General features: G+C 38.6%; 1 protein-coding gene across 1 annotated transcript; it reads left to right on the top strand.

The window, feature by feature from the left end:
• On the top strand, nucleotides 1–5,090 carry spns3 (SPNS lysolipid transporter 3, sphingosine-1-phosphate (putative); the record flags this gene model as incomplete). The annotated part of the gene is made up of 12 exons (XM_079247459.1): nucleotides 1–205; nucleotides 292–357; nucleotides 1,638–1,774; nucleotides 2,530–2,681; nucleotides 2,902–2,968; nucleotides 3,054–3,196; nucleotides 3,551–3,691; nucleotides 3,773–3,962; nucleotides 4,085–4,150; nucleotides 4,245–4,343; nucleotides 4,452–4,620; nucleotides 5,020–5,090. 12 exons carry the CDS (start codon nucleotides 1–3, stop codon nucleotides 5,088–5,090), a joined length of 1,506 nt encoding a protein of 501 aa, XP_079103585.1.
• Between the last annotated feature and the right edge of the window lie 12,111 nt (nucleotides 5,091–17,201).

Here is a 17,201-nt window from a genome sequence, read left to right on the forward strand (position 1 = left end):
ATGGAGGAGAAAACACCTGAAACATCCTCCCAGGAAAGCCCAGAACGACAATGGAGGATGAGCTCCAGCTCGGGCCTACATTATGGTTCTCTGGCACCAATTATAACAGAGAAACCAACCATATCACCTAAACGGGCTTATATAGCCATCGCTGTTCTCTGCTATATCAACTTGCTCAACTACATGGAGCGGTACACGATACCAGGTTGGATTATGTCTTGTAAAACATTTGCACATACAATAACAGCTTTGGTGAGGGATATAATGAGCTGTGTGTTTATTTTCATGCAGGTGTCCTCTCAAAAATACAGGAGTACTTTACCATAAGTGACAGTACAGCTGGACTTCTGCAAACAGGTATGAGGATGCATTCATAAAAAATACACATATTTGATTCTATATTGTATCCTGCATTATTTTAGATAAAGTTATGTGGCATGTGCATCTGTGGAAGACTATTTCTGACTTTTGGGAGGCAAATACAACCCCGAAAATCTAGAAAGCTGTAAAATATAAACATAAATAAAATATAATGATTTGTTGATCTCATAAACCCATATTTTATTCCTAAAAGAACATAACACATCAGATACTCATTCTTTTTTTTCCTTTTACAGGAAAATATAAGCTGTTAAATTATATATAAACTAAATATGTTAAACTAAATATAAGTTTTAAACTTGATGGCAGCACCACATCTAAAAAAAATGGAAATATAGGAGAAGTCAGGGTCAACAATCAAAAATAACTGGGGGAGTGTTTGACAATTAATTAGATTAATTTGCAACATGTTAGTGACATAATTGATTATTAAAAAAAAAAGAGCATTACAGAGAAACGGAGCCTCTTAGATTGAAAGGTTTAGCAATCTGGAACAAATTTTGACTACAAACATGCAGTTTTGTCTTCAAAAAAATGTTTCTCAACATAGAATAGCAAAGATTTCAATGTTCCCATCATCTACAGTGTATAATATCATCTAAAAGATGCAAAGAATCTGGAAGAATTGATGTGTGCATGGGCCAAGCTGCAGTGAATACAAAAATCTGCTGTGGAAATCACTGCGTGGGCTATGTAACACTTACAGTACACAGCAGCAGTTTAAAGCTGTCATGAAAAGGAGAAGCTATGAGAATATGATGATCTAGAAACGTCATCACCTTCTCTGCAAAGTGGAAATCTTGTCTGCGGCCAAATGGATCAAAATTTTAAATTAATTTTGAAAACCACTGACACGGTGTCCAGCAGATTAATGGAGTGAGCTACAATCCAGCTTGTTATCAACAGGCAGTCCCAAAGCTGGCATCTGAAAAGTGTATAAGAGCAACATCTGCTTATATCCAGATGACGTTTCTTTCTAAAAAGACTTAGTTTATTTCAGATAGACTATGCTAACCCATATGGTTGGAAAAACATGAAATGAAAAACATTTTGTAACGATGGCCCAATCCTGCCTCAGACAAGAAAGGGACAACACTCTTCTAAACTCCAGCAACTGGTCCCCTCAGTTCCCAGATGTTTACACAACAGAGAATCTGCTGCAGCCATCAAATTCAAAATGAGTGTTAATTTCCGATGAAAACATAAAATGCCTGAGAGAATGATTTTTGTGATGATAATTTTGTTTTTCTACATAGTTTTTATCTGCAGTTTCCTATTTCTGGCACCTCTTTTTGGTTACCTTGGAGACCGCTACAATCGCAAATACATCATGATTGGTGGCTTGAGTGTGTGGCTTCTGACTGCAGCTGGGAGCTCTTTTGTCACAAAGTCGGTGAGTAAAATGTGTTCACACACATTTAACAGTCAAAGAAACAGGAAATAAGACATGTGCACATTGGATTACTTCATGTTTCTTCTTGTTAGGGTTCCTTCCTCTGACATTCAGGGTTACCGTGTCTAATCTCTTGTCCTTGAAATGCCCCTAAATTTCACTGCAGTGAGTGCTGGATGTGGCATTTGTGGCTCTACAATCATGCAATTTGCAAATAATTTGCTAATAATGCTACTCAAAAAAATTTCTTTATTATTGTACTTGTACCTAAAACATTTTCAGTGTTGGTGTAAATTATTAAGTCAACCCATTTTGGAAAATTCATTCAGTACCCCTTCAGCCAAGAAATGATCTTTTTATGAGATGTTTAACATCAACAGCACACTTGAGGTCATCCAAAGATCTGATTGGAGAGGGCAACTTAATTTAACAGTTTTATTGTAAATTTTCGTGGAATAAAAGATGAGCTGCTGATTGGAGGTAGGATGATTCTTGGATTTTAGACTGTGAGTGGATGATTGTGGTAAAGAGAACAATTCAACTTTCAATTTAATTCAACTTTATTTATATAGCGTCAAATCACGGCAATGCCATCTCAAGACGCTTTACAGACAGAAAAAAACATGATGAAAGCCAATTCATAATAGCCTATATAAGGAAACCAACAGATTGATGAACTATGTTGTTGTCTTGATCTTTAATTTTCAGTCATTGTTATGATTATTTTTCTTTCTTTTTTTTTTTTTTTTTTTTAGCAATTCTGGCTTCTTATTGTGCTGCGAGGGCTGGTTGGTATAGGTGAGGCCAGCTACTCTACCATTGCTCCCACCATCATAGGAGACCTCTTCTCTGGGGGTCGGCGGAGCATCATGATCAGTATCTTCTATGTTTTCATCCCTGTTGGAAGGTGTGGAACAAACATTTTGCTTTCTGTTTGCATGCTTTATTAAATACATTTGATTAATACATTGCAGTGCACCAAGGTTGTTCTGAAGTGACTTTGTTCGTTCACTGCACAACAGAAACCATCATATCAGATTTTTTGTGGCTTTAACTTGAACATATATTTTTCCTCAGAAGTATAAACTGATTAAAAACTGTTATAATGTGGTGATGTATGTTTTCAGTGGTCTTGGCTACATCGCAGGTGCAGGGATTATCTCTGTCACAGAAGATTGGCGCTGGGCTCTCACGGTGAGCTCATGTTTATCATCATCAATGCGTGAGCACCAATCAGTATGCAGTGTCTCAGTTTTTTTGTGTGTGTCTTCACCATCAGATCACTCCCATTATGGGTGTAGTGGGGCTCATCTTGATGGTCTTCTTGTGCCCCAACCCACCCAGAGGTGCTGCAGAAACTAATGGAGGTGAAGTTACAGGGCAGAGTTCCTACCTGGGGGACATAAAGTATCTGCTGAAAAAGTAAGATGTGTAAACAATCACTGGATTCTTGCTGTAAGATAAGAATATAACCAGTCAGGTGAAGATATAATAATTATTTTCTTTTGTTTTCTGTCTTTTTTTTTTTTATTTTTTATTATTCAGAAGCTTTCAACAAAAATAACTTTATAAAAAGGATTTCCTAAATTAGAAGTAATCTGTCTCTGCTTTCCAGTGGGCAAAATACAAAAACACTGTTAGCAAATAATCTCCAATGTATCTTGATTTTCTGACTTTTTTTTTTTCAATGATGTTACATAATATTTCTGGAAATGTTTTTCGCTAGTTGCACAGTTTTAATTTTTTGCTCGTTTTGTTTGTGTACTTGGATTCTAGTAAAAGCTATGTCTGGTCATCACTGGGGGTGACGGCTCTAGCCTTCCTCACTGGAGCCTTGGCATTCTGGTTGCCCACCTTCTTGTCCAGGGCTCGCAGCACTCAGGAATGTCCCAAAGAATCCTGCAACACCTCAGACAGGTGCAGCATGACCTCCAACTTGCTTTTGTCTCGCTTTTAGGAATCTCTGGAAACAATAGTATCTGTTTCTCCTCCCTACAGCTTTATCTTTGGTGCTGTGACAGTGGCCACAGGGATTCTGGGAGGGGCTCTGGGCACTATCTTGTCTAGACAATTCAGGGATAAAGTGCTGCATGCGGACCCGCTAATATGCGCAGTGGGGATGCTGGGATCGGTGCCTTGCCTTTGCATCATCATCTTTGTTGCATCTGCAAGCATTCCAGCAGCTTACGTAAGATAAAAACTATTGTTTCACTGTCCTCTTGCACAATCAGTGTTTTTAATTCTTAATCTTAAGAAGGCAAAGTTAAATTAGCTTCAGTCCAAACTTTCTGTCTTAAATGTTTGTTTCAGGTTTTTATTTTCTTGGGTGAGCTATTGCTCTCAATGAACTGGCCTGTCCTGGCTGATATACTGCTGGTGAGCATGAATGCCACTTTTGGGGATAAAATATTAAACAGTCTGTTGTTTTTCAGTGTCAACAATGTTGTTTTGTTTTCACATTCTGCTTCAGTATGTTGTTGTCCCAACCAGAAGGGCCACAGCTGAAGCTTTACAGATTACTGTCGGTCATCTCCTTGGTGACGCTGGGAGTCCTTACCTCTTAGGAGTGGTGAGAAATAGTTCCACATTTACACAACTTTGCTTTATTTGAACCGTTTCACACCTCTTCAAGCTTGAGCAGACTGCTTTTTTTTTATTTTAATACCTTTGTCGCTAGGTCTCAGACGCCATAAACGCAACTAACACCCAATCTGACTGGAGCTTCCACAGTCTGAAGTACAGCCTCCTGCTCTGCCCATTCATGGGGATCCTAGGTGGTGTATTTTTCCTGATTACCACCCTCTACATCACTGAAGACAGAAAAGCGGTCCAGGAATTGGTTGAAGGTAATGTGGCACAAAGTACAGCAACACAACTGAATTGGATCACCATTTGCCAACTATCGTGTCATGCACGTACTACTGCATCCACAATAGCCCTTCTATTTCACTCATTCTCTGCAAGATACCTCTCCTGCTTACGCAGTTAGGTAAAAATTCCCCTTATCTGCACTCATACCCTCATAACACAGTGGTTTTCTTACAAATCAGAAGCAGGAACTGGCCCAAGCTTAGAAAGAAATCCTTGTTGATCTTGTTTGGATCTGAACCAACTTCATTCTTTTCATTCTTTTGGGCTGTTAGTTGATGTAGTTGGCATCACCTTAGCAACCAAGGGTTGGATCTGTGATTGTTCACTGCTTTCTTTCAGATTTTTTACTCATATGTTTTTATGTATGTTACCAGAAACTCCCCGGCCACAGCAGGATCCCACACCTGAGACCTCCATGGAACTGAGCAGCAAGAGCACTGCATGAATCTGGGCAAAAGCAGTCACTATTAAAATTCAGTTTCGTTAAAGTGTTTAAAGCCACAGGTTTGGAGAACTGATGTTTGAGCTCACTTGAAAAACTCCTGTTCCCAGCTACACACTGTTAATAAATGAGGAGAAAAGTTCACACTTTCACACAATCATATATTTGTGTGGCTTCTTGTCCACTCAGCGTCAGACTGCAAGTTTTATTTGTTCAGGACAAAATCCCAAAGCTGCCTAAATTGTATTTATTTCTGTGTGCATCAAAATAACTTAAAGTAAACTATTATTGTCATTTCATTTAGTTGTCTAACCCAGAACCTTTTTGATTTTTCCCCCACAGTGGTACCTCAGAGTATTATTACAGTCCATTTGGTCGTTTGAAATGATCACAGTACTGCCTCCTTTTTCAATGGTACTGTGCAGCATACTTGAAAAGTACATTTAATTATATTTTTCTGTAAATAAGGTTTTTTTTATGTCTTAATAAATTTGCAAGTGAAATGTTTTTTCAAAGCTTGTCTCATTGATCTGTCTGTGCTACTCCACAATATGTGCATGTCTTTACTTTATGTTTACCTGTTTGTGCCATTTACTGTGTCCAGTTGTGGAGAATGTATCATTGTTATGTCTACATTTGTGGCCTAAAACTTTCAAGGGAAAACATTTTTACCCCCTGTGATGGACTGGCAACCTGTCCAGGGTGTACCCTACTTCTTGGTCAACGATTACTGGGATAGGCTCCAGCTTCTCCGCGAACCTGAACTGGGCTAAGTGGTTAAAAAAATGGATGAATGGAAAATACATTTTTACATAAAGATAATGAAAGTAGGAGATTTTTTTCTCACCAAGCTAAAAAAGAGAGGAACTGCTTGCCTTAAAAAGCAAGTATACATGATGGTTAGGCAGGGCTGCAGTAGAGCCATCATTCAGCCATAGAGTTAAGACCATTCCTCTTCATGATGTGGAATAAACTGGATAAAACATGTGTTTAGCATGTACAACTTTGCAGTTTTTACTGTAAAAATAAAGACAGTAAAAGTCTAATCACCAGTATTAATGCACCAAATAAATTATTGACTAAAGATATTAGTTTTCATTTATGAAAGGGTTGTGACTTGCAGTAGGTGCAAAAACAAAACACACAAAGCAACAGAGAGTTACAGCATCACTTGCACATCACAAGAGACCAAAATGAAGACCAAAATGTTTCTTAAAATGGAGCCAACTTTCACACAAGCCACTCCCTGTCTCATGTTATTCTCCAAATGAGATCCATTTTTATGTATTTTTTTCTCCTTTTAAAAACTCACAGGGGCTGTTTTTATTCTACTGAATAGTTTAAAGACACCTAGGTAATGACCTTATCTGTAGGCAGCCAAACCTAACCTGGCTGAAAAGGCCTGTGGAACTGAGGTGATCTCAGGATCGCATTACTCCAAGCTGAATGCATGCAGTTACTTATTATAACACTTTCTTATTTCTTTTCTTATTTCATACCCATATTTAGGCTACTATTGCAGGTTTAAACTAAACCGGAAGCTTCAGTTTAAAGGATTTGCATCACAGAAACGTAAAACTAGCAAGCAGGGGTAGATCACTTCCCCAAAACCTAGTAACGTACTACACACATCCAACAACGTCCCATTTTGTTCCTCTTGACTGGACTGTACCTACCAGCAGTAACGTCTGTCACCGTCCTGCAGCCTCCTCTCTTCTTTTATGAGGTTCCATTTCTTCCAAATTATGTTCACACACATACTGTGTAAGTCACCTTATCACAATCTCATCAGCTCTGTGTCTGTGTTTGATTAATTCTTAGACGTTTAAGTAGGTTTGTGGTCTTCACATGCACATCAAACTGCACATCTTTGCTATTTGCAGAGCTGAAATATATGCATCATCACTGTGTCTGTGACTGATTGCCCACCAGTAAGTAAACCGCACTGCTGCAATGTGTCGCAACATTAGGTTTCGCACATGACTATGGCAAGCAGAAAAAGTAGCTCTTACCTGTCCGGAAAGTTACATAATGTTTGTGTAGGAGGTATAGATATTTCAGTATTGATCTATCACCAATAATTACTCTTCTTATATAACTAAGGGGCACGGCTCCTTTCTCCATCCCAAACTGTATTAGCATGATGAATTCCTGCCTCTCATGATAAGTAAAGGCTTGATCAAAGTATTATCAACTTTTAAATGTTTTATGTCTTGATTTTAAGATCTTTCCAGAAATCAAGATAATAACCTGCCCAGCCTCTGTCCATCTTGCCTCTTTTTCTCTTCCGAAACCTGTAATGTTGCCCGAGTCAGACCACACATATTTCTACATCTATCACCCACTCGTGTGCTAGGGGTAGGGTTGACTAGTGATCAGATTGTATAGTGCAAGAAACTATGTGATTTATTCTTTAAATAAAAGTTCTACTAATAATGCCCAAAAACCATTAGTAGAGTGAAATCTTATGTAATGTAAAATAGGAAAATTTAGCTTTCAGAATGAAATGAACCAAGTTCAGCAGTTTAGTGATATTTTTCTTTCTAAGAGTTGTTGTAGCACAATACTTCATTTAAATGTACATCCACCATAAAAAAAACCCACAAAACATTTAAATAAAATATATGATCAATTCTTCTCAAATAAAGTAGGTCAAGTACTTTTTGGCTACACAAGAACTAGCAAAGGACTGATTTGTGCTCCTGTCTTCACTTCCCCAACTTTAACTCTTCAGCTGAATATATATTACTTCTTTTTTTTTTTTTTTTTAATTAAATAAATTCATTGATGAGTATTCATTCCAGCATAAAGATGTACCGGGCCAGGCCATCACATAGCCACACAACAGATTTAAAGGTGGATTATCCTCAATCCCTGTTTTTACTGGAACAAAATTAAACTGTTTGTACGCTGCCTGTGAAGAACAGTGAAGAACTGCCTGGTTAAACATGAAACTGTCAACGCTTTTTCCTTTTTGTTGCACTTTGGCCACTAGATGGAGCAACTGCTTTGATGATGAAAAATGCTGCTCAGTGGATCCCAGTGGTGCAGCTCAGCGAATTTACCAGATGTTCACTGAGACCTCAAGTAGACCTGGCAAAAGGATGTTCATGTTTCCGTGGCCAAATTATGCAGATTTATGTCCTTTATATTTCTGTATGATTGTTGTACATTCAAGAGTCAGCTGAAGTGAATTTCTCCACTGTGAGATAAATAAAGTCTTATCTTATCTTGTCTTATAATATGTCCTTACAATGCTGACCAGGCTTCATTTGAATGTATGTCTATTTAAATTTAGGAATTGAGCATTTTAATATGAGGTTCCTTCATCCATAGACATAAAAATGATGCTTGGTCACGAGATCTCTTGAAGCCAAAACCATTTCACAACATCTTCCAAAGTAATTGCAAAGTATAGCGACTGTATGTCATTGTCTAAGCCTGCTAAAAGAGAGGACTCCATTAGAGCAACTTCAGAAGCTTCACCATAAGGTGCACAATCCTCCTGTCTGTCAAGAGTAAGAAAGCTCAGATGGAACATGATGGAAAGAATAAAAACTTCTTCATCAGAGTAGTAATTTTTGTGCAGATTAAACTGACATTCTAAAAGCTGGGACAAAATCAACTCACTCCAGTATTATTAGTTAGGATTCAAGGTTTAAATGATCTTTCTCACCATTGTGAGGTAATCTAGCCTGCAGCCAGTGGTGATATGCGGCATAAAAACAGCAGGCAACGACACTTATCAGCAACTATATAAACATATTGTTGTGTAGGAAAGAATTGGTAAAAACAGTGGAGACGCACTTTTTATTATTTAATCCGTGGCCTTATGACTGCAGGCCTTCTTTCTGCAAAAGTACTGAGAATTAACCTGTTATATGAAATAAATCAATATGATCTCACGCTTCTTTATACAGTTACCAAAAAAAAAGAAGTTGTTATCATTTGACTGTAACATGAATAGATGTTGGGAAGCTAAGAAAAAAAACACTGCAACAGTATTTTAACATTTACAGATCTCTTTCACAGAATGTATACATAAAATATATGCATATAAATGCATGATATCACTTTCTGTGGTATGTTTATATTATTGTTGTGTGGACATTACTTTCAATGCTCTACCAGATAAACACTTATTAAGCTTTAATGTAGCAAGAGTTTATGTAAAATCCCACTACATCCTCATACAGTCTATACATGTATGATCTCTTAATCTATATAAGGAAAGTTTTGGTCAATATAAATTTCAATTTTTTCAATTTGTGTGTTTATACAACATGAAAAAAAAAAAAAATCTTAAACTCCCTTTCTATCCAAGAAATGACATTAATTTTTTTCTGCTTTCATATATTATCAGTTTACATATATTATGGGATACATATCTGATTACTTCAGCCTCACTGCATTCCATGTGTTGGAATAACAGCTATAGCCAGTGCATGGATGGACGTCACATATGATATTACAAGCTAAAAGACTAAGGAGTGTAGCACAAGTATTTTGCAGCCTGAAATCCAGTAGTGTTGGAACTTTCTGCACAAACACAAATCCTTCGTTATTTTCCCAGACGGCAGAGAATCTCATCATGAATAAAAGTGGCACAGATGCTTGCTGCACGACAGGTGCAGTGCCATTTTTTAACCAACCATTAGACATTTTATATTTGCCCGAATTCCAAACTGTAAATCAGTGACCTCTGCTGAGTTTACGGCCGGCGCTGACATCCATCACCTTCAGTCAAAGGCTTGCACAGATCAGACATTAAAGGGCATACTTCCATACTATGCTCTGACATCTCCTTGTCTTTCAGATTCTGAACTACTCAGACAGCTGCTGCAAAGGTGTTAAATATCCCTCCAACAGCTGCATGTCAATGCATGTACCCACTGTTGTGTACTGAAGTAAACAAGGCAGTGAGGTCAAAGGTCATTGCTCTTGTCACTCTAATGTACAAGTTCATTAAATAATAAGGCCCCACAGCCATTTTTCTTTTAGTTAAAAACATGCTAATCTTCAGTGGAATGTTGCTTCAGAATCTATCAATGATTTATGATATTTCCAACCAAAAACATCCTAATAAAGCCTTTAACTTGCTGGCATCTCCAAAAGGACGTGAGCCATTGTTAAGAGTTTGGTCACTCATTGGCATTTCCTTTTGTTTTCCACTTTTTGAGCTGTAAGCTTATAATTTTCCAGGATTTATGTGTTTACACAGTACACCCAGGGACGAGATTGGACAGCATAACATGCATATGTGCCGAATAACAAGTCAGATCACACGCACACTAAAAGGTATGTGAAAAACAGTCTAGAGGTAACAGTTTGACCTGGAATTACAACACAATAGGTATTGTGTGGCATGTTTCTGAGGGCTTTATCTGAATACCTCTCCATTTCCCCTGTCGACCCTGGCTGTGCAGGAAGCTGCCACAATGGCTAATAAATTGTAGAGGCCGATCAACTGAGGGAGCCTGGGGGGGGGGGGGAGCGGATACTGTCAGTATTTACACTAGGATTTGACATGGCTATACAGAACACAGGCACAGCAGAAGTCCTCAATCAAAATACTGTCATCATATCATTAATAACCAGAAATAGCTGATGAGCAGTACATGTATTTACTGTAAGAAAAAAAGCTTATCTAGCTCGTGTTCACGCTCATGTTCGTGTGATAGAAGGAGTTAAACCACATGTGTGGATGTGAAGTTGCACTATTTCCTTATCAAAGGCAAACTGCTGCAGTGACGTGACGTCATGTGGAGGAAGAGCCATCTCCACCCTCTGTGCTGTCACTTATCTGGACAATTACATCATTTGGGGCCTTCTTGTGGTTAGTAGAGACAAAAATGGATTTCCTATTTTCCTGTAAACTAACAAGAAAACAGAGAAACTAGATATATTAGTTAAGCGATTACCATTTATTTGAAGTGTGAGACAGGAGCAGAAGAAATGTGTTGACTGAATTGTTTGCGGATGACAGTTTACACAGGCGTGAGTGAAGTTTAAAATCTTCATTGTTAATCAAACTGTGATTTGGGATATTTTAGTTGAAGATGGAAGTATGACTGGGTAGAAACAATGCAACATTTAGGTAGTTCAAATTTGTGTTTGTTTTTTTAAGTACAGCTGAACTTGAATGATTTGAAAAGTTAACATAGATTAAGTCAAGCCTTTTATTTTGTTTCCAGCAAAGTGCACAAATATAGACTGCAACAGAAATCCAACCGAACCGGAGGTTTACCCAATAATGGGTCCAGACCTATGTATTTAGCATTCCTGCGTCAGAGGTTTGCCGGCCACTGGGCAGGAGAAAGCTGATTCACAGACCAGCAGCAGCCATGGAAAAGGGATAATTACAAAGACCTATGCAGCCTATAAATACGAACCACGGCATCACTCAGATATGGTCTCATTGTGAAACAGCCTAAGTTACAAACCTAAAACATTTCAGTTCAGGCAGAGATCGATGAAGAAGGTGATTACGGGGAAAACTGTTCAAAGGAAAAGCAGCCCTGATGATACTGAAGTCTGGGCTGGTTTTACCTCCCAGACGGACCAATAGAGACTGATGATCCTGGACTGAGGGATCCAACGTGGATGGAGCTGTCAAATAAATAACTGAATCAACAGATAAAAGACGCCATTCCTGCCCCTGAGCACTATATTTAGTTGCTCTCTGCCTCCTGTTGCTGCACTGTGCAGAACAGCCCCCTGGTCAGACTCGCATCAAATGGAGACTTCAGTCCAGATCTATTCAAATCCTCAGCTGGCAGACACTCGTTTTGTTGCTTCAGTCTGGGAGTTCATGTCAGCAGAGGGTTGGGGAGGGTGGTCACTTCTGCAAGCTACGAGGCAGACACTGCCTGTCCATGGGTCAGGAGGTTATAGTGGACGGCTGAGCCTGCCCCTCAAGACGGACCAAATCCTAGACAGCTTGGGCTCCAAAAACAAATGCACGTGAGGAGGGCAGATGCAGGGTGGTCTAACACCACCATACATCGGGGACAACAGCCCCTCCTTTCACTGTTGAATGTTCCAGATCTCTACAAATGTTGATGGTAACAGCATGAGACTTGTTGAGTAGCCATGGATAACTGGCAGTCAATGGGAAGACATGTTTTCTCTCTTTTTTCATGAAACATCTGAACGGACATATGTGGTGAATTCTGCATCTAATTAAAGATTAGCATCTATTCTTGAAAGGTATCTTCTTCTGCATTGCTCGCTTAAGTTTGTTAAATGAAACATTAATGGATAATGTGTCAGAAAAGAGGTTAAATGTCTACAAATATGACAGAACTGTTACCACAGTATGATCATGATAACCTAAAAACTAGATTTTGATTTAAACAGATGCCAAACAATCATAGTTATGTCATTTTGGTTTACAGAACACAATCTGGGGCAACGCTGCAGCTGCTTATAGAAACCCAATCTCACTTTTACTCACAGTAAAACTATCCTGTTTTTAGAGATTCTGGATATTTTAAATGTAGCCGAGCAATAACAAAAAAACCAGTTGGCAATGGAACCAAATAGTGGTTTGGGGTGGAGATGGGGCTGTCTGATGTCTTGCTCCAAAACTTACATGTACATTGTGTTCCAGGAGAACCCTGTTTCTTGGCACAGGAAGGAAAATATGCATGCTGAACTGTATATAAACAAGGCTGATGGAAACAATAAGAGTCATGTGTGTGTGTGTCTTCATATTGTGTAAGAAGAGTCTTTTTTTCTTGTTTTTTTTTTTTTTTTTTTGTTACCTCCACCAAAAACCTTGTATTTTGTTGGCATTAATCTGTTTGTTTGTCCTTCTGTCTGTTTGCAACCCTACACACGAACCACTGATTTTTAAGAGTTTTTGTCTGAGAACAGGTCTTGGTCTAAGTTAGATTCCATTAAATTTATGGAGTGATCCAATACCTCATCTGGGTCATGGAATTATTTAAAGGATTGCAAGAGTGGGCCATTTTCAGTATAATGCACATAGATCCACTATAAATGGTCTGAGTGCTTGACCAGAAAACACAAGAGAAGTTCCCAACAGAGTTCACAAAATACCAACATTAGATGTGGATCCTGGCAAAATTCTGGATAATATGATCCAGAACAGGAGAAAACAGGGATCTTTGGAGGTTTTTTTTTTTTTTTATCACTGCAAGAAAACAATTTAAGATCAAAACATGCTACAAACACTGTAAACAGCAAAGACAGTGGATTTATTGTCAATGTCTCCACATATAAGCTTAAATAAAATGAATGTATGACATAACACGGGGTGGAAATCGTAATATGAGTGGAAATGAGCTGCTTAGTGGAGGTTTATGCTCTCTGAATGCCTTTCTAGTTGTTGTTGTTGCAAAGATAGAGCATGAAAAAGATTAAAAGTAATACATGAATCCCTGTAATGTACAGAAAATGTACCACGTTTTGCCTCTTATGACCTGAAACTGAGCTCAGTTACGTCTAGAGGCTCTTGAGAGCTACAAGGGGTGAAGGCATGTTTACCAAAGGAACGGCTGATAGACACACAGCTGATAGACACACGTGTCAGTGGGACATTTAAACTTTACTGGCAGCCACTTTTCACCATTTAGGAAGAACCAGTCTTATCGTCACGCAGGCGCTGGGTTTAGCGATTAGAGGGTTATCTCCCATCCTGCACTAGAGGCTCGGCCCTCCACAGACAGGAAGGAAGGCTGGCGTAGTGACTCAGTGGCTCCGAGCCGCATAGAAGAATAATGCGAGAGATAGGTCCAGGCCCAGCTATGGAAAAACACACAGGATCCCTCAGACACGACCAGCATATCAAACACATGCCAAAGAAAGACGGGGGGAGTTGGGGACAGGAGGGAGGGAGACAGAACAACTGTTTACTGGGGCTCCTTCTGAAACCCCCTGCATAAGGCTACTGGCTGCTTTGGCCCTCATCTCTTTTCCTGCATCCTCCCCTCTGCTGAGCTCAGTCTGCAGCACAACAAAAGCAATTCTTGTCAGTATCACTTGATCATCTTCTGCTGAGCCTGCCAGGCTGCTCTGTTTGCATCAAACTTTCCACATTCAAACACAGAGGTTTTCAGACATCAAAGTTATTGGGAAGTAAGTGGATGATTGCTTTGGAAGTAGTTCTGCGAATCAAAGGCCATGAGGGGCTTTAGGTTTTGTTGAAAGAACTTTCTCATTTCAGTTTAAATTAAACAATACAGGTCCACTCAGAGCATGCAAACGCATTCAACTCTTTCAATGCCAAAAGCCTCCAGAGCTGAGCCAAGCAAGCATCCAACCCAGCCCTCTTCTTCACTTATATCTGTCCCCTCCCCAGATTCTGTTTTATTCTCTAGATATTGACGAGAAGCTCTGATTTTTTTTTTTTTTTTTAATAGTATGCGAAGTACATGAGAGAAACTTCCAGGAGGGCGGTCACTAGGTGACCCAGTTCGGCTTATTGGCCGATGTCCCCTCTGGCTTTCAGCAAATCAAACAAGGCTTGTCAGAAATCCCCCCTCTGCACGCCCACCTTTCACTCATACAATGAACTCTGTGCTCATGCTAAATCAACATCATGCTGTATTCTTGCTCTGCGTCACACCTTCTCATTCAAATCCCAACATTACACCGTTCAAGATGTTTATAATTGAGTTGACAGGGACAATTTGGTGTCTTCATGTCACAGATTTTGGCGCATCACAGAAAAGTTTTATCAGCATAAAAACATTCATCTGCATTGAAAGTCTGACCTTCTGCAGCTCTTTTGAGATTTATTCTTATTCTTTTCATGGAACAGCTGTGGTGCATTTATCTTCATCGATCGTGTCTCATAAGAAGGCATCCCACTGAAAATTCAAAGAGGCAGGGAAGCTTTGTGAAATTTAAATCTATCCATCAGCTGTGCGAGTACAGGGAGTTCTTTCCTCACTTTGCATGTGATGTGGGAATATTTAAGTCCTGGCATTTGTTAAAGCCTCTCTTCAAGTCTGCATACACTGAGATGGAAAACAGAGGCAAAATACATCAAATGTTTACCATGAGGGAGATGTTCTGTGTCCATCTTCTTAACTATATGAAAGGCAACAGAGAAAATCCCAATAATGACATTAATCCAGCTTCTTTGTTTAGTCAGAATTGCACTGATAACATGACATTTAAGTTGGTCTAAAACCTCTGCAAATCTTATGAGAGATAAATCACTGAAATAAAGACCTCAGTAATACATTGACTGTAACTGTTTATTTACATCATACACAATTGATCAAAAGTTCTACTCCTATCTGTGCAAACGGATCTGCAGACTGCATAGCACAGGAAATCCAGCAGGCAACTTGCATATTTGAGGTGATGAGCAGGTCAAATTCCAACAAGCAATAACACGACCCAAGGTAATTGATGGAAGTGTTTTGAATGATGTTTTCCACATTGTTGAGCAAACTTTGCAGAAATCCACACAACCTCTACTTACATAGAGCTACTCGTAAAAGTAGAAATACTGACTGTACAGGCTGTCAGATAAATATAAAAGTAACAATTCATCTTTTAAAGCAAAACTGAACCAACTTTGAATGCAAAGCCAGGTGAATGTGTCATACTTTACAGAATAATAATGAAGAATAATAAACCTCTGTAATTTCAGACAGAACACTAACCATATAAGTCCTGACTTGGGAAGTTGAATTACAGACGTTGTACTTTTGACCCCGACACCTTTACCTCTTTACACCAAACCAGTCACTTTTATTCCATTTATATGTGTGCATCTCCATTAACCAGACCCCAGGAGCAGAAACATGTCCATCCTCTTCATCAAATGTATGGAGGTGCCCTGCTTTATTCCTCCACATTCCCTCCATCTTCTTCTTCATCATCTTCTGTTCCTCTGCTTCTTTCTTGCTTAGTGAATGAATGTCTGGCAGTGTGGGAGCTGATGGCTACTTATCATTTTTACACATTTAATAAATAACTGTGATACTGTGGATGGACCTAGCTTTTTTTTTTTCATATTTTATCTCTACCTCTGGAACAAAGATAAGCACATACCATGGGGAATACATAATTGAGGCATACATTCATTAATAACAATGCTGGATCAACAGGCCTCTGGTGAACTTGGTGTGAACAGTTATATGACTCGGACATTCATAGGAAACAAAGAACTGAGAGGAATTGGTTTCTGAGGATTTGCGATAAATGAGAAGAAAATTGATGAAACTGGATCAAATTATCCAGGTTTTATACATGTTCATTATCACAAGATTAAGCCAGAGATTTACTGTTCGTTCGTTTTTCTCTGTTTAGGGAAATATAAGCTTTTCTTGGCCAAAATTAATAACACTATTAAAAAAAAAAGTTGTTTAATATGTGGTATTGCGTACATACAGAGTAATTACTTGCAAGTACGCCAGCTGGAGATAAGGTGATGCAAAGGTTGAGAATCCTGACACCTCCTCCCTATCTCCCAAACCCAAACAGGTATACTGTGCAGACATAAGGTGAGGAAGGATGATTAAAATGTGCAGATGTACTTATTTGCGAAACCAATTTGGCACATTCTGTAAACTGTAACATGACTTCAGTGCAAAATTTATTCTAAAAAAGTTAAATTTTTTTTAGAAGTCATGACCTGTGTGACTTGGCCTTGCATAATGTATTTGCGGTGCATGGACAGCAAATGCGTTTGTGAAACATTCTTCTATATATTAAAGCATTTTTATACAATAATTATCACAAAGTGCTTTACGTTAAAGAGTATTTGGGCGCATTAACAACGAAAGCATTTACACACCAAAGTTTGTGACTTCATAACTTTAAAAACACACACCAACGTATGCAAACACACACAGACACACACAGCATAAAAGTTATGTCGCATTTTTAAACTTGAGTGTTAAGTTGCGTGTTTTTAATTCAACGTTGAATATTAATTTACCGCCTAATTGCGTCATTAGTTGCGGATTGTCCCGTGTTTAAAAACGCAAGAAAAAACTAAATGACACTTTACAAAAAAAAAAAAACCGTGATATTGCAGATATTTTAAACAATGTATACAGATATATAAAAATATATTCATTTGATATTTCTTTGCTGATAATGTGAGCAACTGTGAGTCTTAAAGGGAAA

This window comes from Telmatherina bonti, assembly GCF_933228915.1.
Source record: "Telmatherina bonti genome assembly, chromosome: 10".
Lineage (NCBI taxonomy): Eukaryota > Metazoa > Chordata > Actinopteri > Atheriniformes > Telmatherinidae > Telmatherina > Telmatherina bonti.